The 21,680-nt window shown below is 45.1% G+C and overlaps 1 protein-coding gene across 35 annotated transcripts in view; it reads left to right on the top strand.

Moving 5' to 3' along the window:
• Positions 1-21,680, top strand: part of CAMK2G (calcium/calmodulin dependent protein kinase II gamma) — a 158,258-nt gene that overhangs the window by 86,286 nt on the left and 50,292 nt on the right. For all 35 annotated transcript variants that reach the window (XM_035138210.3, XM_035138205.3, XM_035138206.3 and 32 more), the window contains exons 5-12: positions 875-940; positions 4,225-4,297; positions 15,720-15,822; positions 16,846-16,929; positions 17,980-18,074; positions 18,537-18,659; positions 18,872-18,955; positions 19,333-19,375. In XM_035138210.3, the coding sequence (XP_034994101.1) occupies positions 875-940; positions 4,225-4,297; positions 15,720-15,822; positions 16,846-16,929; positions 17,980-18,074; positions 18,537-18,659; positions 18,872-18,955; positions 19,333-19,375 (671 nt within the window). The remainder of the gene's footprint in view (positions 1-874; positions 941-4,224; positions 4,298-15,719; positions 15,823-16,845; positions 16,930-17,979; positions 18,075-18,536; positions 18,660-18,871; positions 18,956-19,332; positions 19,376-21,680) is intronic.

Below are 21,680 nucleotides of genomic sequence, written 5' to 3'. Positions count from 1 at the left end.
TTCAAGGGTGTGTGGGGTTGTTGTTTTAAAACCCAAATTATGTGTGAATTTTGCACACAATACTACACTGTGTATTTTACTAGAACCTGCGCTGGCACCCCAAGTTCCACTACCATGCCAGTAGACCTTCCACCCTATACTGGCAATGATACATCGTTTTGGACCTTAAAGTTTTCCAATCATAAAAGCAAAAATAACCAGAGCAATAGGCTCTTGCCAACTGCAGGGATATCACATTTGTCTCTGCAGTTGACGAAATAAACCGGACCCAGTACTTCCTTGTACTTGGAACCATTTTTTTTGGTCAGGAGTTGATAAGTCTAAAACCGGGTTTCCCAAACTTGGGTCTCCAGCTGTTTTTGGACTACAATTCCCATCAACCATGGCCACTGGTCCTGCTAGCTAGGGATGATGGGAGTTGTAGTCATGAAAACAGTTGGAGACCCAAGTTTGGGAAACTCTGGTCTAAAAACACAAGCAAGGATTGTTTCTACCATTTGGGGATAGGCTTATCTGAGTTGTTGAAATATGTTTGCAATTCCAATATGATGTTGGACATTCAGCAAAGGAATGTTTCCAGACCTGGACAACGTTTTCAATTTTCAACGTTTTCAATTTTTTCATCTTGCGTACAACCAGAAGGCATAACAGGCACTTTAAATCAATCTAAAATAATAGCTTGGCTTTAATCTGTGTATATGCCCACCAAGCAGCAAGTTTTTATAGTTTCTGGATTGCTCTGAATTCTTCCGAAGAGTATTTAGGAAAGTCTGTTGGAGGAATCCCATCTGCTTTGACCAGGAAGTGTGAATTCTAACAGCCTCCAAATGAAAAGTGGGTACTTGTATCCTCATGAATTTATATCTCTTCCTAGGGTCACTGGTGGAGAGCTTTTCGAAGACATTGTTGCTAGGGAATACTACAGTGAAGCAGATGCCAGGTAAGAAGAGCTTGTCACCTAGTATGCCCCCTGATTTGGGTTGGGCAAACTGAATTCTCCCAGTGCTGTTTGTGGAGTCTGTACTGTGTACAGTGCAAAGTTTTATCCCATTCCACTCCCTGTTAGTCCTATATTCTGTTTGGCACCTGTTCCCCTGAGAGTGGGTAAACACATGGATGTATTTAATGTTTGGACTTCCAACTACTGTCTCATAAAAAAAGAGTAAAGGACCCCTGGGCCGTTAAGTCCAGCCAAAGGCAACAATGGGGTGTGGTGCTCTTCTCACTTCATGCCGATGTTTGTCCGCAGACAGCTTTCTGGGTCATGTGGCCAGCATGACTAAACCGCTTCTGGCGTACGGAACACCGTGATGAGTGCCAGAGCGCATGGAAACACCCTGCCGCAGGGGTACCTATTTATCTACTTGCACTGGTATGCTTTCGAACTGCTAGGTTGGTAGAAGCTGGGGCAGATCAACGGGAGCTCACCCCATCACGGGGATTCGAACCGGTGACCTACCGATTGGCAAGCCCAAGAGGCTCAGTGGTTTAGACAACAGCGCCACCTGCTCCCTTAAACCATACACCTAAGCTGCAGCATATTTAGTAGGGTGGGGTAGTTCTGCTATAGCTGTTGCATTTCTTTCCTGTACCTACAGTTTAGGCACAACTTTGGCAGGGTTTTCAGATGCCTGCATAAAGCCAATCTGAGAGCAGCCTACTAGCAAGAACATGCTTAGCCTTGCAGTTCAGCTCATCTTTGCATTTCCACATCACCTGGGCCCAGGGGTTTACCGACACCTACGGTTAGGAAGTGTATTTGGAAAGCTTCGCCAGAAGCTGCTGAAACCTTCCTAAATCTCAGTTGAAAGAAATCAGAAGGCCATCTGCCTGACTCTGACTCTGCGTCGCAAGGCAGGATAGTCTACTGCACCTCCCCCAGCAGAACAGTCTGTGCAGTCATGGCCATAATAGGCTGCAACTGAAGAGATGCAGACTAGTGCCAGCAGAGCAATTAGCTCCACATTACCTGGTCCTCTTAACTTTGATCAAGTAAGCAGCTCAAACCACATGCAGTGGAGATGTCAGGAAACCGGTGCTCTCATTGCAATAATAAAAAGCAGGTTCTAGTCTTTATGGTGGTAGGGAAGGCTGTGGATACATTCAGCTAGATGTGTGCAAGTGAGAGGAGACTTGGGTGCATCTTTGTTGTATGGACCCAGGTGGCGCTGTGGGTTAAACCACTGAGCCTAAGGCTTGCTGATCAGAAGGTTCGCGGTTCTAATCCCTGTGACGGGGTGAGCTCCTGCTGCTCGGTTCCAGCTCCTGCCAACCTAGCAGTTCGAAAGCACGTCAAAATGCAAGTAGATAAATAGGAACCGCTACAGCGGGAAGGTAAACGGCGTTTCCATGTGCTGCTCTGGTTCGCCAGAAACGTCTTTGTCATGCTGGCCACATGACCTGGAAGCTGTACGCCGGCTCCCTCGGCCAATAATGCGAGATGAGCGCGGAGTCCCAGAGTCGGTCATGACTGGACCTAATGGTCAGGGGTCCCTTTACCTTTACCTTGTTGTATGGAAGCCTTTAATGGTTGAAGGAAGCTGGCAGCAAAGCAAGGCAAGGATTCCTCCTCCTCCTCAAATAAATGCAATGTATCCCAGCCTGAAATGTTGCCTTAAAAGCAATTCATGGGAAATACTGTTATTAACACCACACTTGCCACCCCCACTTTTTTTTTGGCTGCAGAAGGAGAACAGTGCCACTTAAGCAAAGCTTGGGGGGGCAGGGTAAAGGCCCCTGTAAATGTCTCTGGGTGGTCATATTCCCAGCTTATCTCCTGCTACCCTGGATCCCCCCTCCAGCTTGAAGAGGTCTAGCACTTCCTTGCTTAAGTCATTGCTAGCTTGTCCCCTTGCTGCTTCGAGCTGCATTCCAAAGCCGGCTGGAGAGAGCTAGCAAGTGAGAGCGGAGTTTGTGCCAATCTGACCTTCCGAGAGACTCCTTGCGCTTTTGCCATTTTTGGCCAGAAAGTCTCTTGCTGTGAATTTGGCTCTGTCCTAGTTACACAGATCCCCCCACCCCCACCCCTTTTCTGGGATTGAGAAGCTGTAGTCACAGGGCCTGGCAGAGTGGTTTACATTGCAAGCCCCTTTTACTGGGTGGGGGAAGCAGTGCCTTGCACAGCCTTGTTCTTTCCTACAGCAAGCCTGTGTCCTCAACACTTAAAGCAGATTCTGAAAGTGCACACTCCCCCCCTCTCCCCCCCCCCAGGCATTGTTGTTGCTACCTTTTCAAAGGGATTTGCACCAAGATGGGTCTGACTCCTGCAACGTGAAATTGCCAGGGGGGGGATTGAACCCTGTAACTTCCTAGGAACAGATTCCTATGGTGTGGCTCAGGAGCTGTTAAAATACACACTCCTCCGTACATCAAAGAGACTTTGCTACTTGCAGTAAGTCGCTTACGTACCAGCCGCCGTGTCTGCTTCCTTCCAAGCGCTTGGAAACCTCTATCTGGTTGAGCATTCCCAGAAATCTGTGTGTGTTGCCTCATGCACAGGCAACGTGGGTGTAGTGTTGTCCTGACATGATAGGTGTAAATGACATGTTGCTCCTCTCTCTGCAAAAAGAGGGAGAAACAAGAGGCAGCAGATTTTCATTGAGCTTGCAGGAAGCTTGAAGTGGGAAACAGGGGAACTGAAAATGCACTCTGAGTGGGTTCTGTACTTAAAAGGTGTCCAGCTCCTCTCTGCAGACACATCATCTTTGCAATGTGGTTGCATTTATTGCTACTAAAACCTTTCCACGCTGGCAGGATCCCAGCCTTGAGACTGATGGAGGAGGCTGCTGATTGATTAAAGTCTCGAGGAGGCCTGCCAAATGTAGGCGAGTGCAGTTTGTAAGCTGGCCCAGGGCTCGCCACTCATATTTTGTGGGGTGCGTGGTGTTCTTTTTTGGGTACCTGTGGACAATTCAGGGACCGGTTGAAGCTTTGTGTTGCTTCCAAGCACTCCTCACTGCAGCAAGTTGAAATGCAAGGTACTGCGATCTACACCATCTTCACAGTAGAGCAAAAATAGGTAACAGTTACGGCATAGGATTGCACCAGAACTGCCCTGTATTTACTGGTTGCATTATTTATGTATTACTGCTCCCTGGTTCCACTGCCTTTGGTCATAGTTATAGGTGATGATATAATCTTGGCACTTGTGCCTTGTGAGCCTTGACGTTATCAATAAATAAATACATTAATGAATAACACTCTCGCTTTTTTTCTTTTCTGCAGCCACTGCATTCACCAGATTTTGGAGAGTGTCAATCATATCCATCAGCATGATATTGTACACAGGGACTTGAAGGTAACCCTTTCTTTTGGTGAAAATGCAGAGTTGCTTTGAAGCTGTCGTTGGTAGGAATGGAAATGGGATCGAGATAGCATGAATTACAGTTTACTTTTGGGGCTGCTCAGTCACTTACTCATATCTTTGCTCCTGTAACACCCAGTGCTCTACCTAATTCTGCATTTTATAGAATCTCAGAATATTCAGAATAGGTACACTGCATAATATGGAGGTAAGCTGCATTAGGTACCCTGAAAATGCTCTTCGTTATATGACTGTTGTACGTACACATCTTGCTGTTCTTTAACCCAGTGCTAAAGTTGGTTCTTTAGCTCTATGCCAACTCTGTAAAAAAGGCCACAGAAGTTATTAGCCTACCAAAAATTTTAATTACTAGCCTGCCTGAGAGGGCTGGCAGAGGAGGAATGGAGAGTGAGCCAAATTCTATGTACTCACCTGCATGTAATTCCTTGTCACCTATGGCAGCCACATTATTGCTGAAATACAAGGTTGCTCTATGTCTACTTTTTGAACCTACTCATGATGGTGCATTATTACATGTTTTAGCAAGTTCATCTTCTCATATTTCTAAAAGTACTGTATGCACACATGAATGGCACCGAGTTCGTGTCCACCCATTTAGCTTGCAGGTCATTTTCCAGCCTGTGTATTATTACAAAACGAAGATGATTGTTCTACTCCTGAGTGGTTGAGGCTGCTTCAGTGGCAGATTCCGTTAGCCCTTGCCATTTCCATTGCATTGTAGGTGAGCCTGTTTATGTGTGCCCTGTTCAGTTTAATGCAGCCTCTTTTGCTGAGCCTGCTGCTACCTGGTGCACAGGTGACTTGTGCCATTACTTTCCCCACTTCCCTAGTGGAAACATGCTTGTGCTAGCTTGCCCACTTTACTGCAAGGGAATCTGTACTGGTTACTCTATCGCAGTGTTTCCCAACCTTGGGTCTCCAGCTCTCTTTGGACTACAACTCACATCATCCCCAGTTAGCAGGACCAGTGGTCAGGAATTATGGGAATTGTAGTCCAAAAATGGCTGGAGACCATAGCTGCCAAGTCTCCCGTATTCCCCTGGAAACCCGTTTTTCCTGCTGTTCCCAGCCGAAGAAACGGATTTTTTTGTTTCCCCCCAGTTTATTCTGGCGTGGCGGCCATTTTGGAACTGAGCGGAGCAAGTGACTTTTGATGCTGCTCTGCTCAGTTCCAAAATGGCTGCAGCGCGACTTCTGGTGCAGCGGCCATTTTGGAACTGGGCAGAGCAGCATCAAAAGTCACTTCTGAGCATGCTCCGCCCAGTTCCAAAATGGCGGCAGCGCGACTTCCGGTCTGCTACTTCCGGTCCGATCCCTTATTTTTCAGGCAGGAACTTGGCAGGTATGCTGGAGACCAAGGTTGGGAAACTGCTCTATTGGAAGTGGAGAGGGAAAAGGAAGTCTAGATCACCCCCTGAGAGCTCTTCCTTGCATCAGCTGAAGCTGTTGTTAAACTTCAGCTAGACAGAAAGGATTAAGCTGCCACCGTCAAAGAGTTTTCACCCAGGCAACCATTGCGTGTTGATAAATGGGGCAGTGAGGCAGATAGACAACCCAATCTTCTGGAGAACCCGTAAAAGCTGTGGCCAGATTGGGATTTAGGTTTGCCGCTTCCCGGTGGTCGATAGGCAACATTGCAAGCTTGCAAAAAATAAAATAAAGAATTCAAGCAGGCAGGAAGCTTCCATCTTAGCTCCTCTGCGCCCCTTCCCACTTTGGTTTTTTTAAAAAAAATTGCCTCACAGAAAGCATTCACTTCCTCCTAAAACCCTTGGTGTTCTCCTTTCAGGCTGGTTTTTTCCCTTATTTCTTCTTCCTCTTACTGAATTTCTCTGTGTGTTTAGCCCAGGGGTCCTCAAACTTTTTCAGCAGGGGGCCAGTCCACTGTCCCTCAGACCGGGGGGGGGGGCGGACTATATTTTGGGGAAGAAAAAAAAGAACAAGGGATAATGAGAGGCGCGTGAAAGGGCTCTGGAGAGGGGCTGGCACCAACAGAGCCCAGCCCCCTACCTCCTCTAGGCAGGGTGGGGGAAAGCCAGGAGGAGGGAGGGAGGAGGCTCCACTGCTGCCATGTGAGAGAGAGGGAGAAGGAAAGAAGATGCGCACTGGCAATCCATGCGGCGATTCCCGGACCACCCGTGGGCCGGATTTAGAAGGCAATTGGGCCTGATCCGGCCTTCAGGCCTTAGTTTGCGCCCCATGGTTTAGCTTCATTGTTAGCCAGGGCAGTCTTGAGCAGGTTGCGCACCCTGGTGCTGAGGGGTGGAGATCGCTCCGGCGCCCCCGCCCTCGCAGGGTGCAGCATGGTTTCTGCGTGGCTTTGCTGCGCGGCGCCCTGCATACCGGCCCGGCACCCTGGCTCGCCGTGCCACCAGGGGTCTATCTAGAGCCGGCCCTGTTGTTAGCTCCTCTCCTCAGCACTCCTTACCCGGCTCTGATGTTTTGTGCTCATTTTTTGAGGCTTGTTCTGTAGTTGGTTTCCTTATCTACAACCTCTTTAGACTCTGTATTGTCCTCTGCTTTGCTGACTGGATTCTACCCCCACCCCCCTGTCTAGTCTTGTGCTCAGTGAAGCTAAGGCTTTTCAAACTGCTAGTCATTAGCTCTCAGTGGGGAGGGGTTAGCCTCCATTTGCTAATGATCAGCTAAGAATCTGCTATTGCTCCTGGCTTCTTTGCTTGCATTTAACTGGAAAGGCATAGGAGAAATCCACACTCTCCTGCCAGGAGCAAATTGCAGCAGCAAAATTACAGCCCGTAAAGGCAATAGACATTTTTACAGCTAGTTCTGCTTCTACTCAAGTTTTGGCTCCAACAGCCCCCCCCCCAAACGGCCGCCACTTTCAGCTCTAATGATATCTGCCCTACAAAGGATGCAGTGGACCATACTTCTTCACTCACTTGTTTTCAGCCCCTTTCCTAGCATGAAATTTGCCTTTTCCACAGCTGCCACACATGTCGTAAATACCTTCATTGTCCCGTCATCCACAATCTTATTTCAACTGAGCTATCTACCACAAATCATAGAACTGTAGAGTTGGAAGGGACCTCAGGGGTCCTCTAGTCCATTCTCTTGCAATGCAGGAATCTCAACTAGAGCATCTGTGACAGAGGGCCATCCAGCCTCTGCTTAAAAACCTCCAAGAAAGGAGAGTCTACCACCTTTTGAGGGAGCCTGCAAGATCTCTTTCCTGTTCAGTTTCACCTCCCTCAGCTCAGTTCCCATCAATATATTTGTGAGGCTATGATTTTTTTGCCTTAGTTTGCCATCATTTTATACTAGTGTTCATTGACTCGCATTTGCCCTTTTATTGCTCATTCATTCTGTTTGGAGACACCCTTATGGAGCTTTCACAATTTCTCTTTTATTTTTACCAACCTGAATAGTTTGGGGTCATCAGCAAGCCTGGCCACTTCACTGCTAACCCACAAGACTCAGTCATTTGTGGGCAAGTGGAAAAAATACAAGTTGCAATACATAACTTTGAGGGACCCCACATCTTAACATCTAAGCACTGAGAGAACGGTCCATTTATTCCTACTCTCTATTTTACATGGCAACTAAGGAGTGGTGCACGTGTTTGTGTGTTTGTCGGGCTCTCTGTTCACATAGGATGACAGCCTGGACCAACAAACCTGGCTGGCATCCCCTATGAACAGTAAGCATGTCCTTAAGCATGCCCCCCCAAAGCTCTGTTGTGTTTCGGAGTTCCACAGCAGGTGATCAAAGGTTCATTGGCAGAGAAATCAATGTGGACAAGGTTCCCTGCAGGTGAGAAGTTTGAAAACTGCTGGCTTGCCAGACTGTGATCCAATGAAAGCTGCCAAAATAGGTTTTGACTTTTGTCTTCCTCAGCAGCTATTTTATATAACCACGGGACTTTTAATTTCTTGTCTGCAGTATGTGTTCATTGGCATCATTCATAGCTTATACCCTCACTTAGCAGAGAAGCTTTGTGCTAGCATGAAGCTTTAAGATACTGGAGCCTCCAGGTTGCATCTGTGAGCCAGAAAATATTTTGAGGTCTATTGCAAAACCAGAAAAAAGAAAATTAGTTCCCATCATGAGAAAATGGCTCTGACCCCTTTTCTCTGAAAAGACCTATAGTCAGTGCGGGGGCCTGCCTCATCAAAGTATCTCTTTGTGCCACTGCCTTTGGCCATGAAGAGTTCAGCGCAATGTCTGGAAAGTTCTTTGAAGTGGTAATAAGATTTCTCCTTTCGCCTCGGACATTTGTATGCTCCTCCAGCAAGGCTGTCCTTTGTGAGAGAGTGTTAACTTCCCGCCTGCCTTTTTTGTAAACCTTTGCTTGAAAACTGACCACAGGAGATCTGAGTTTGTTCAAGACTTGTTCAAGATCTTTGATCTTCCTAATCAGTATCTGTTAGGTAAGAGAAATGTTTGAGCAAACAGGGGGGGGAAATAAGGAAACTTCCAGCTGGGAGCTTAAGGAAAAGGCAACTAAACAACGCATATATAAGTTACTTTGCTGGGAATCAAAGGAGGAAAACAGGCGTAGTATTATCAAAGTGGGGAATTACAAGAGTGCATTAAAATGTGTACGATTCATGGATTTGTATCAAGGAACTACATTCTATTCTTAAATCTGACACTTGCTTAAATACTAATATTTAAGTGTTAAGTATTGTAAATACTAATGCATACCATTGCTACATCTACCATTTACTTAAATATAAGGCCAAACTAAATGTGACGGAGCACCCATGTTCTTTAACTGATGTCTGCAGGGACTGTGTATGTATAACGGAGCTGGGGGGGTCGTGATGTTTAATTTTCACCTGAACTTCATGCCCCCTTCTCAAGCCCCAAATTATGCAGGGGTATGCAGGTTAAGAGAGTGGGATCCTCTCCCTAGCCTTACCTCCTCACCACTTGTTACCTGAGCTCTTTTCTCCAGCTGAACTCTGATACCAGAAGTGAATTGGGCTGTGAGAAGAGTGCCTGCGGTGATGGAGCAAAGGGTGGTAAAGTGGGGACACTACTTTGCATGCTAAGTTCATGTGCCCTGATATGTACTTTTTTCATCAGTGAAGAATGTAAACACCCCTACCTTTTGGTTTTGGAATTCGGCTGAATGTGGAGCCATTTGAATCTGCCGCTAGTCAACCGTAAGGGCCATCCTGCCCAAGGTGTTAATCTGTCTCTTGTGTGGAAATGCTTGTTCCATACTTACGATTGCCACTGCTCAAGGATTCACTGTTAGTCACTCACATAGAAACTAGATGCAAATTAGGAACCGCCCAGAACTTTCCTGTATTGGCTCTCCCACCCCATAAAAGTTCGGAGGAAGATAAGTGCCCCGTCAGACCTTTGGTAGCGTCCTTTCACTGAAGCACCGTTCAAATGGATGTTTACTACCGGAAAGCCATTTGCATGAGTCATGTGGTAAACCACTCATGCAGTGTTATAAAACTACTGCAAGAAATGCTTTAGGGAGTAGTTTATTCCAGGATAATGTTTAAGTGCATGCAAAGTAGGGGTGCATCCTGCATTAGCCAATGGTGCAGATGGATTCAAATGGAAGTGAACATCACTTTGAGATGCGTTTTTCCTCACCTTTAACAAGACCCCACAAGTGTTAATATTGCTGCTCTCATAGAAAATCAAAATCTCTGAACAGTGAGTATCTTGTGCCAGGATACATCCTCCTCCTCTTCCTCTTCTTCTTTTGCCATGGTTCCATCTCTTACATGAAAGCCAAGAGCTACAATGAGTATTTTGAACATGTGCCTAGATTAGCAAAATACAGTATAGCGTTTTCTGTTGTCATTGTGGGAATGGGGAGAGGCTTATATAGAGGCTGGAGAGACCAGACCCAAACCTAGGAACAAACTACTTTGATTGGGCATAATACCACCACTTTGTCTCCAGTGAGTAAAACTTTCTCTTCGGGGTTGGAATGGCATCAATGTTAGGATCTAGAAACTAGGTAATTCATGGTGGTTGTTGAGCTGTGCGTTGACGTATTTGTCTCTGCTTACAGTCAAACCAGTATGTTGAACTCCTTTCCAAACCATCCCAAATCTGTGCTTACTGATTATGCAGGCTTCTTATGGAAAAACTGGACAGCAATATTTTTCGTCATGACCAGTTTCTGGAGGGAATGTATGTGCAAGTGATGGGCAAGCAAGGCAGAGGAGCATGACCGTAAGCTATGAGGAACCTAGATGTTGACAAAGGGGCATGTAGGCTTTGACTGTACACATTAGACCAAGGACACACTTCTAATCCAAGCATGCATTTGGGGGACCCATTTCTTAAAATTTTGCTATATATTTGGATGGTGGCAGTGCTCCTGTTGACCCATCTTGGATCAGTCCACAACCCACTCGTAGATCCCAACCCACCAGCTGAAGACCAGTGCATTAGAGGGTTTTGCGGATAACTTGGCCTAATTTCAAATATATTCTCTCAACCATGAGAGTGAGAACATTTAAGAAATACAAATTGGCAGAAATCTAAATTCAGCTCTTATATTGGATGTATGTTAAAATTAGATCAATAGTACACAGGCCTTTGCAGAAATTATCTGTGAGGGATGGAAATAATTACCTTAGCCATAAGTCCAGGGAAACTAGCTGATCCACATGGTCTGTCACCTATCTTTTACCCAGTTCACCCAGTTCTGCTTTAATCTAGCTTTTGACTTCCATAGGTGATGGTTTAGATGTTTTTTTAAAAAAGATATCCAAATGCAATTACATACTACCTTTAAGGAAATCCAAATAGCAAATGAGGGTCAAATAATTCCTACGGATAATCTGTTTCAGTTGCACTGTGCCTGGTGTCAGCACCAGCAGAGAGAGTGGGGTTGGGGGCGGGCGGGTTGCACACCACTTCCAAATCCTCCACCCCTGCCCCTCCAATGTTTCATGGGGAGGTATGTTTGGTGTGTTTGGGGAACCCTGTGTTGTTAGGGTTCTTGAGCACGGCGAGTCTTCTAAGTAAGTTTAACCAATTTTGGGGAAGCTTCTTCATGCATTCCATTGAATGTGCTTGGAAGACCCCTTTGGACCTTCCTGCTCAACACACAGAAGGACAGGGACTTTGGGGTGGTGCATGTGGTTCCACGACTGATTCCTGTTAAGGAATGATTCCGGAAAAGAACAAGCGCATAAATCATGACAGTTACATGCAATGAAATCTGGCTGGTAACAACTTCCAATCAAAAAGAGAACTTCAAAAGGTGCCAAAGAATATTGTTATGTTTGTAGACACCCACCCACATCCATTGCAACATGCTTATAGCATGGTTGAGAAATCTCTGGGACTCCAGATATTATCGAACTACAGTTCCCATCATCCTTGCCCATCTGCTGTGCTGTCTGGGGCTGATGGGAGTTGGAGTCAAACAGCATTTCCCTGTTCCTGGCTTTAGAGTACAGCATAGTTTTTATCAGAAGCAGTGGTTTGCTTCCTTGCTTCATTTGTTTTTAGGATATTACACCACCTCTTCGACTTTAGAAATCCTGCATGGCAATTTACACAGCAAAAATCTTAACTCTGTGTTGCTGTCTTCAACCATCACCAGCCCGGGGGGGGGGGAGCCCCATGGCATCTGGCTTCTCCCAGGCAGAGATTAGACAGACATGGTCTGTAGGACAACAGACAGCTGCAAAACAAGCAAGTTGTTTGGATAAAAGCCAAGCTGAACTTTTTTTTAATGGGTGCAGGCTCTGAACTCATGAGGTTGAAATGATACTTCTGAACATGCTGCCCAAGTATTTTTCTTTTTTGCAGGAACCATGGGGTTGTAGTTTTCTCTGTCTAGAAAAACAAGGGTAGGGGGATGACATTATTTCTGGTTCAGGAAGGCCTCTCCAGTGAGCCTTCTTCACTACTTGCCATTCCCTCCTCATTCACATAGATTTTGTTTATGAGGAGGAGGTTTGCAGGGGGCCATGAAAATCACCTTGGCATTTTTTGAGTATTCAACAGGAATGCTTGTCAAGAAACAGGTGAGCTTTGATACAAGTTGGGGTGGGTGAGTCATGCACCACTAATATTGACAATATCAGCATAATCTTTGGGAATAAGATGATTAAACTGGAGCTGGTTATCAGACTGGGCTCCAACCAAAGAGCTACTAGAAATAAGTGTATAATATCTGGACACTGAAGTTATTACACAATTGCTTATGAAAGTCCAGTCTTCCCTAGGAATTGAATTGCTGATAAACTGTTTCATTGTTCCGTTACGTGACATACGTTCGTGCTCAGCCTTTCTGGTTCATTTTTAATTTCAAAAGAGGTGCATTCCCTATTCGTATGTTAAGATAGCAAGGCCAATGATCCCACCATGAATGCTGAAGCTCTCACAACCAGCCAGGAATCATAATCCAGATGCAGAACAGAGTTGTGATATGCACCAGTGGAATGGCATGTCTTCAGCCTTGGCATGAGGCTTTGGCTGTAAATATCTCCGGCAGTTATATATAGAGAGAACCAGCTGTGTGATGTGCCAGGGAAGAGAGTGGGAAGTAGACAGGTTTATGGGGAAATGGTGATGGTCAACTCATTGCCCTTAGCTGCTGTGTGCATTACCCCCCTTAGTCTGATTATTATGCACACACGTCTTTCAAAGCAAGAATATTGTGCACTGCCTATCTGTAGTATCATATCTGGTGTACTTGCACAGCAGTGGTTGAATTTTAGTTGTTGTTACTTACTGCTGGTGTAAGGGCTTGCCAGTGTTGATGGAGCCATATAAAGCACTTGTGGAGGACTGTGTCTCTTGTTTTACACACACACACACACACACACACACACACACACACACACACCCTTACACCCTTGCAGCAGCCCCATGATTTCTAACCAGAAGGAGGGAAAAAAGGATTGTGAGAATTGATGCATTAATCAGAATCTAGAGGCAGGGCATTTCTGAGGTCCAGTGCTGAGGGCCTTCTGGCGTTTCCCTCGCTGCGAGAAGCCAAGTTACAGGGAACCAGGCAGAGGGCCTTCTCGGTAGTGGCACCCGCCCTGTGGAACGCCCTCTCAACAGATGTCAAAGAGAAAAACAACTACCAGACTTTTAGAGGACATCTGAAGGCAGCCCTGTTTAGGGAAGCTTATAATATTTAATAAATTATTGTATTTTAGTATTTCTGTTGGAAGCCGCCCAGAGTGGTTGGGGAAACCCAGACAGATGGGCGGGGTATAAATAATAAATTATTATTGTTATTGTTGTTGTTGTTGTTATTATTCCTTGGCTGGACTGCCTCTCCCTGCAGGTGGAGATGGGATGTTTGGGTGCTCCCATATGGAGGAATGCCTCCCCATTTTTAGAAATCCAGTATGTTGGGAACACAAAATGATTCAGCTTGGACCTTCTGTGTCAAAAGACCCAACAGCTTATTTCATGTTCATATGTTAGTCTGAAGTGGTTGTAGACCAGGAACATGGTTATCGATCTCTGCGGGCTGACAAAGTGAAGAGTAACTCTACTTAACATTTGGGAATATGTTAAAGTTAAATAAAAGTCTAGCAGGAATTGAAATATACGCATCCGATGGGAAATGAAGGGGGGGGAGAAAAATAATAATGGCAAATTGCTAAATTATTACAAGTATTGAAATAGAATTGGGAAATGTATGCAACATTGAGCAGTAAGTAAGGAAGGGAAGAGAAACATCAAGTTAGCAGGATGGTAGGTCAACTTTTCATTTTGTATAAATTTGATGTTAATTTGTTGCTGTTGTTTTGAAAAGCAATAAAAATTAATTTGCAAAAAGAAAAGAAAAAGGAACATGGTTACCACCTGATTCAGATTAGAGCAGAAAGTAGCCCTGAAACTAGCAAATACTAGACTTCAGCTCAGACTTAAATGTGTGCCTTCAAGAATACCTTTTCTAGACACTTGGTCTCTTAGTGGATTATGGGTGCGAGCTTTGCAACACTTAAATCCTTCCCACCACATTGTGTTCCTCAGGTATGTTTAACCTACTCCTGCCATGGAGCACAACAGAACTGATCCCTGAACATCCACCTGGCCTATTTTCTGGGCACCCTGTCAGTTCTAAATCCGCCCGGAACAAAAGCTTCAGTTGCCACGAATATCAGAGGCCATGGAAAATAAACATTCTCTCTGTGTGCTCAGTGCTTGCCCCCAAATAAGGATCCTGTTTCCTAACACCATGGGGTACCCTCATCAACCCTCATCAAAGAAAAAAAATGTTGCATTGGGTGTGGTTTTTAATTACAGTCCTTGGACCAGCTGCCCTGTTTTTAAGTTGAATTTCATAGTCTGCTTAGTTAAGAGTTTGCGTGTTAAGATACAGGATCCCGTCTCTCCAGAAGTGGAATGATGCCATCCCCGGGCGATCCTTACTCCAGTCTGTTTCTGAGCCTCTTGCTTCTGCCTTCTCCAATTATCTGCATTGGAGTTGTTTTAGTTTTGTCTGCCAGGAGAGAGAAAGGGGAACACAATCTCATGCCCTGAGCAAGGAGGGAAGGATATAGTAGTGGCTATTCTCCTCCACCTCATGGCAACAGAGGCCTCGTAGTAATAAATCCTTGCAGATGAAAATTTCCAACAGAGCTCACATTGAATCAGCAGACAAGAGTGCTGCAGTGACTACATAACCATCCCCATCTGGATCTCTCCATTCAGCAGTCCTTAGCCGGATGCTCTGCGTTCCGTGAGGGACTTTACAATTGAGCAGAGAATACAAAGAGAACTGTTCTGTGATGGAAGAGTTTCTGTCCCTTAAAACTGCCCAGCATAGGCTTGAAAGAGCTGAACCGGCTTCCCCATGGCAGTGAATGGGCTTGCCCAGCTTCCTGCCCACCCACCCACAAAAGCGGGGTAAATTACGCAAATGTGTGTTAATTTGCATAACTTAGACTTTCTGTTCTTTTTTGGTGCGTAACTTCAAATCCCTTGCTCTATGCAAACAAATCACTGTGTACATGGTCCTGCATATTATCCCCCCCCCCTTTGTGCCTTGGGGACCCAGTATGATGTTCATTGGGAGTTGTATCACTGCAGTTTGCTGTGTCTACTGCATCATTATTTCTCCACATAGATGCTGTCTCAAGCAAAAGTGAAGGAAGTGGACCGCCAGTGCCACCTACTGTCAATATATTTAATAACTTGTCTTTGATTGCAAAGGTTGCCAAGGAGAATTCTATATAAATACACTGCATGATCTTCGGGGTGGGAGTGGGGGAACACGGTTTCCTTTGCGAAATGCCACCAATTGGAGCTTCTCATAGGTGCAAGTTTGAAGCTGGCTTTTTAAAGACAGCTCTTCTATTGGGGAGGACATTTGTAGGTGTGAACTTTTTTCAACATATAGACCAAGCGTTTGCAGAGAGAATATATTTACTCGAGGTTTTCCTTCTCTTCTTGTTTTCTCTCCTCACCACTTCAGCCTGAGAACTTGCTACTTGCGAGTAAGTGCAAGGGTGCAGCTGTCAAGCTGGCTGATTTCGGACTTGCGATTGAAGTTCAGGGGGAGCAACAGGCATGGTTTGGTAAGTGTTTTCTCCAAACCGGAAGGAATGTAAGATGGTCGAAGGGGTTGTGCTGTGATTGAAGGGAATATCGATGATGGTATCCACTGTGGCAATGGAAATCAGTGATGCAATCTGTCTAGGCTGTGCATCAAATAAATTCCCCCCCCCCCCCCGAGAGGTATCTATCTTCTGGGTGTTTTGCAAACTTCCATGTGTGTACAGCTCACACCTGCAGTGAACAGCTAGTAGCTAGAAATGCACCATTTTTGCAGTAACACAGTGAGAGTAGTTTGACTGCCACCAAAAGCAGCAGCAAAGTACATTGGTCATCAGCCAAGTACTGTCCTCCTGTCTGAACTGGAGCTCAAATGATGCTCTCCCGTCCTGCTAGAACCAATGTTCTAAAAAGTGAAGACTTTCTGCACCACTTAGACACCATTTTCTGACTTCATTTGTCAGCCCCTCATGCTCTTCACCTCCACCTCCCTCACCCACAAAGCCTAGTAACCCTAAAATAAGAACATGAAGTTAGATCACTGCTCACTTCTACTGGTGGTGGTTAATTTCAGTGGCAGCTAAACTACTCTAATAAATCCTATTGCTATCCTGTTCACTCTTCTTGGAGCATCCCCCCCCCCAGTATGGGACCCCACCTACAAACTGAAAACTGGCACCTAAAACATTTCCAGGTGCCTTATTTGCTTCCCTCCTTCCTTACTACCTTAGTGGCATTTTCTGTTCCAAATGCTCCCTGTGCATATCTGGAAATGGATGAATCCTGCATTTTTGTTTGGGTTTGTTGAACATACAGTAATAATATGATATGGCTCAAGGTTTCCTGGTCTAGGAGCCAATAGGATGTCGTCTCATTTGCTTTGTTATCGATAGCCTAGCATCCCTCACACTTTCTCTACTTTGCCTGATATCCTAGTTTTTATGTGTGCGCGCGTGTACACACAGACACAGAACAGCCGCTTTGTGTGAGAATGGCAACATTAATTTGAAGCTGCTGAGTCTGTTCTGCATCTTGTGTTTCGACAGGGTTTGCTGGTACTCCAGGCTACCTGTCCCCCGAGGTCTTAAGAAAAGATCCTTATGGAAAACCTGTGGATATATGGGCATGTGGTAAGGCTACCTAACATTCATATTGTTTGAGGGTGAGGGGTATGCATGCTTAAAATCTGACATCGTTTTAAAATGAGTTTTACATGAGAGGGTCTCCACCATACCTTGCAGTGAATTCTGCAAGTTAATTATTCATTTTGCAATAAAACAGAAAGGAAGGGGGGGACGATAGTTATTTTTAAAAATAAAGCTAGGGTGGAATTCACCTAACGAGTCCCATCAGCAGGAGTCCTGCACAAGGACTTGATTGATTGATTGATTGATTGATTGATTGTCTTTCTATGCATCCTTTCATTCAAATGAATCCCAAAGCAGCTTACAAACAATGAATAGAACTAACATCATAGAGCATAATATGACTTCACAAGTACAGTATAAATCGTATAAAATAATTAACAAATCATCAGTAAAACAATTGCTATCTATAAAAATAAGCTAAGCATTACAATTACATCAAAAGTCATATTATATGATAAACAAATCGGTACAACATTTATAATCTATAAAACAATATCAACAACAAAATAGCGACTAAAAAAATAAAATAAAGCTCAGAACTGTTAAGTTCATACACACATTCTCCACGCCCCCATGTCTTTTCACTCTTTTCAGTTCATTAAAATACACTTTCCACTTGTGCAGTGGGGCTTTCCCCTAAACATGCCCTCCACAATTCACTACTGAAGTGAGTCTGGTTATGAGAACACAGGAAGTTAACATCAAGCACTGCCTTACATAGAGAAGACTATCACACAAGGGCTTTTCCAGCACTTGGGGCTTGCAGTTTAGTAACCACTGGGACATATTATGACTGACGAAGCCAGAAGTACTCTCTGATGACCTGTGCATTAGTTTTAAAATTGAGCTCTTGGTGTTCCAAATGAATTACAGCACTTAGGACGGTGGCATGGCCATGGCACAAAGTCCCTCCACAGAAGGTGGGCTTGGAACTGTCTAGACACATATGCCAAGACTGCATTGTGAGAATGGGCTGCAGGCCTAATTGGAGCAAGCCAATGTAACTGCAATATCTTTTCTTCTCCCCCCCAGGTGTCATTCTATACATATTGCTAGTGGGGTACCCCCCATTTTGGGATGAAGATCAGCACAAACTGTACCAGCAGATCAAGGCAGGAGCCTACGATGTAAGAGAATTGTTTTCTATACAGTTAATTCCAATCAGTTGACTGAAATAAGCCAGTAGAGATAGACTGTGGGGCTTCACAACTCCTCCCTGCCCTAAACCAATGCTACTGCCTCACTCGCCTTCCTGCCTGTCCGTTCATTATGCTGCAGTCGGTATGGCTGCCCAGCTGCAGTGTGACGACATTTTACATTTTTATGCATGCAGGAAGATGTGTGAAGTTCGACACCTGCAGGGCTCTGCAGTCCACTAAAGCTGCGCCATGCGTTGCCTGTGTGTGTCTGCATTCAGTTCCCCCCAAAACGCAAATCTCCGAATGCCCTCATATTCGCAAATATGCCAAAGCTGCCAGCTGAAAGGGTGGAAGGTGGCAATGAGTTCAGTGTGGATCATAAGCAGGAGAAGCCACCTCGGTACAGCAAAGGGGCAAAAGGCATTTCCCTGTCTCCTCTCTCGCTTCTAGTTTCCATCTCCAGAATGGGACACTGTGACTCCGGAAGCGAAGAATTTAATCAACCAGATGCTGACAATAAACCCAGCAAAACGTATCACAGCTGACCAGGCTCTTAAGCACCCATGGGTCTGCGTAAGTATCTCCCTTCCCTGTCTCCGCTCTTGTTGGAGGGGTAGTTTCAGTCATTTCCCCCCTGCACTTTTACAGTAGTGTTAAGAGCACTGCTCTTGACAGCACCGTTCAGGGCTGAGACAAAAAAAAGGGGTGGCAGATATTTTTTGCAGATAATTATTTTGCTTTCCTATCAGAGATAACCTAACAGTGTCCTTTGCTTCCCTCCCCAGCAACGATCAACTGTGGCCTCCATGATGCACAGACAGGAGACTGTGGAATGTTTGAGAAAGTTCAATGCCAGAAGAAAGCTGAAGGTGGGTTGAAGGCAACAGTCTTTATGTTCTCACGGTTTGGGATTATGGTAGGTGGTGGTGCATATTTGGGGTGCATATTTGCTTCTGACACAGACATTGGGGTTCATGCTGTACTCAGGGTTGTCAGGGCCTTTCCATGGGGTGAGATCAAGGTTTTGCATTGTGTACTGGACACATTTCTTCTTGCAAAAAAAGTTGAAGTGAAATAGTTTCATTCAAGGAAGCTTGTTGTGTATTGTTAGGGTGGGCCTGCCTTACCTTTGGCTAAGATTTGCTGTTTACAGGCTACAGTAAGCATGCATGTCTGCTAACATGGTGTAGAATATCTCTCAGGAGCCTGATATCAAATGCAAATCATTTTCTCTCTCTCTCTTTAGGGTGCAATCCTCACAACAATGCTGGTGTCTCGGAATTTTTCAGGTAAGTATTCCCCTCCCTCTCCTTTCTCTGTTCCTCCTTCCTCATCCTTTTTTAAATATAGGCCTTAATGCATGCGTTAAACAAATGCTGAAGAGTCAATGACACAGATTGTATCCCAAGTTGGTTAAAGAAGGGTCTCCTTTCAAGATTTTCTGTAGTCATTATAAATATAACTCAAGGTTAGAAAGGTGTAGTCATTCTACTTGAGAGTTGGTTTGTTCACCTGAAGACCCTTTATTACACTCGACTTTTGATATGGATTACTCCACATCCTTCAGTTTTCCATTAGGAACTCGGTTCTTTAGAGTTTGTGGTGGCAGGCTTATTTCTTTCAGCTCAGAAGTGGGAGCTTAATTCCGTGCGAGAGCAAGATGCATTACTGGAAGAAATGGAGTGGTTGGTCCCTCAAATCCCATTGCAGAGAGTCCTAAAGCACTCGGGCTGCTGCCTGTTTTCTTCTGATGTGTTTTGAAACAGGTTTTTAGTTCACAGCCAGAAACTGGGCTTACTCTGATCTGTACGGTATTAAAATAACAGTGTCCTAAGGGTTGCAGTGGGGAGACAATCTGCACGCTGGTCCTGCCTAGCAAGCAGATAAAAGTTGTGAAAACTCGGTAGCTCCCACCCTCCTTGATATCCCAGCAACCTTGACAATGCCTGTAGCCAAGAGCTGGTGCTATCCCAGATATGATAATAACCCATCTGCAACTTCAGAAAATGGGAATTTACATAAAGCGGCATTTCCCCTTTTTAAAAAAAACAGATGAATTTGCTTTTTTATAACCACCAAGTTCATTTCTACCCAGATAGCTCCTTTCTCATGTGCCTGGGAGGGGGTGGGGGCGCGTCTTGGGCCATAATACGTCACTTTGTGATTCCTCCCCTCTTCCTGTGCCTTTCTCTTATCCAAGAAATGTGGCTCATTTAGGGGGGGGGGGAACGGAACCATGTCATTTTTTTCCTCCTAAAATGTTTCCTTGACTGTTAACTTCTATTATTTATATATATTGTTGGGGGGTGAGTTTGCTAATAAAGCAAGGGATGCCTTCCTTTTGTGCTGCTGCTGCTGCTCACTTTTATGTGATTTATTTCAGGAAACAAATCTTGTCCCCTATGGGGGATTTATTATTGTAAGGGGAAGAGAGTATAGAGTCCCTCCCCTCGCAGTCAGGAAGTGGAGAGAGAGGGACAGGGCTCTCTCAGCATGGGAGAGCCCCTGCTACACAGGAGGGAGGAAGAGAGAGGGGGGAAAAGGGGGGAGAAGGAAAACATGGAGCGTAGACCCTTTCCTCCGGTTCCGGAATTACGCAGGAGAAGGAGGGGAAAGAGGTTTGCTGCCCCAAGACTCTTATGTTGGAGGAGGTCAAGGGGCGGTTCAGTGCCGGATTCTGCATCGGACTGACCAGACATGTTGTACATACCCAGCTCACTGTAAATAGCCTGCACTAATAAAAACTGCTGAAAGACAAGCATGCGGAAGGTCGTTACTCTAGAGTAGTCGCAAGAACCTCTGACAATTATATATTTACTTTTTGTGTGCATCGGTTGCTTGCTGCGTGGGGGGTATGCAGGCGTGGTTGGGAAGATAGGATAGTGAATCTTAGCCTTTTCTCTCTCTTTTTAAAAAAGAGAGTTTTGCTTTCCTTTGGAAACCATTTCGAACGGGGGTTCCGTTCCCGGCCCCTGCGTGCATCACTGGAGCACGCATAAACGTCCCCTGTCCTGTTATATCCTGCCCCCATTATGTCCCAGTTCTCCCCTCTTCCAGGTATCCAAAAATACCCACGTGTCAGTAACCACACACCAATTAGACGTGCCTAAAATAGTTGCCACCTGCACTATTTTTGAGGATGGCTACGTGCTTTTTTAAAAGTAACTATACAACCTTTAGAAGACATCTGAAGGCAGCCCTATACAGTGGTGCCTCGCTAGACGAATTTAATTCGTTCCACGGGTCTTTTCTTATAACGAAAAATTTGTCTAGCGAATCCCATAGGAATGCATTGAATTTTTTTTTAATTTCTTTTTGCCCATAGGAACGCATTAATTGAATTTCAATGCATTCCTATGGGAAACCGCGATTCGCTAGACGAATTTTTCATAAAACGAAATCGTCTAGCGAGGCAACCTCGGCTAGAAAAATCCTTTCGTTAAGCGGAAATTTCGTTAAGCAGGGCATTCGTTAAGCGAGGCTGCATCGTGCCTTTAGAATACAGAAGCTACAACTGAGGCGGTTGTTGCAGCTTTAATCTTTAGCATTGCTTGTAATTGAAAAATACCTAATGTTAATAGTTAGCTTCACAGA

Source organism: Zootoca vivipara, chromosome 5 (genome assembly GCF_965207765.1).
Source record: "Zootoca vivipara chromosome 5, rZooViv2.hap1.1, whole genome shotgun sequence".
In the NCBI taxonomy this organism is placed as follows: domain Eukaryota; kingdom Metazoa; phylum Chordata; class Lepidosauria; order Squamata; family Lacertidae; genus Zootoca; species Zootoca vivipara.
The sequence above is the reverse complement of the archived record's forward strand: the minus strand, read 5'-3'. Positions and strand labels throughout refer to the sequence as shown.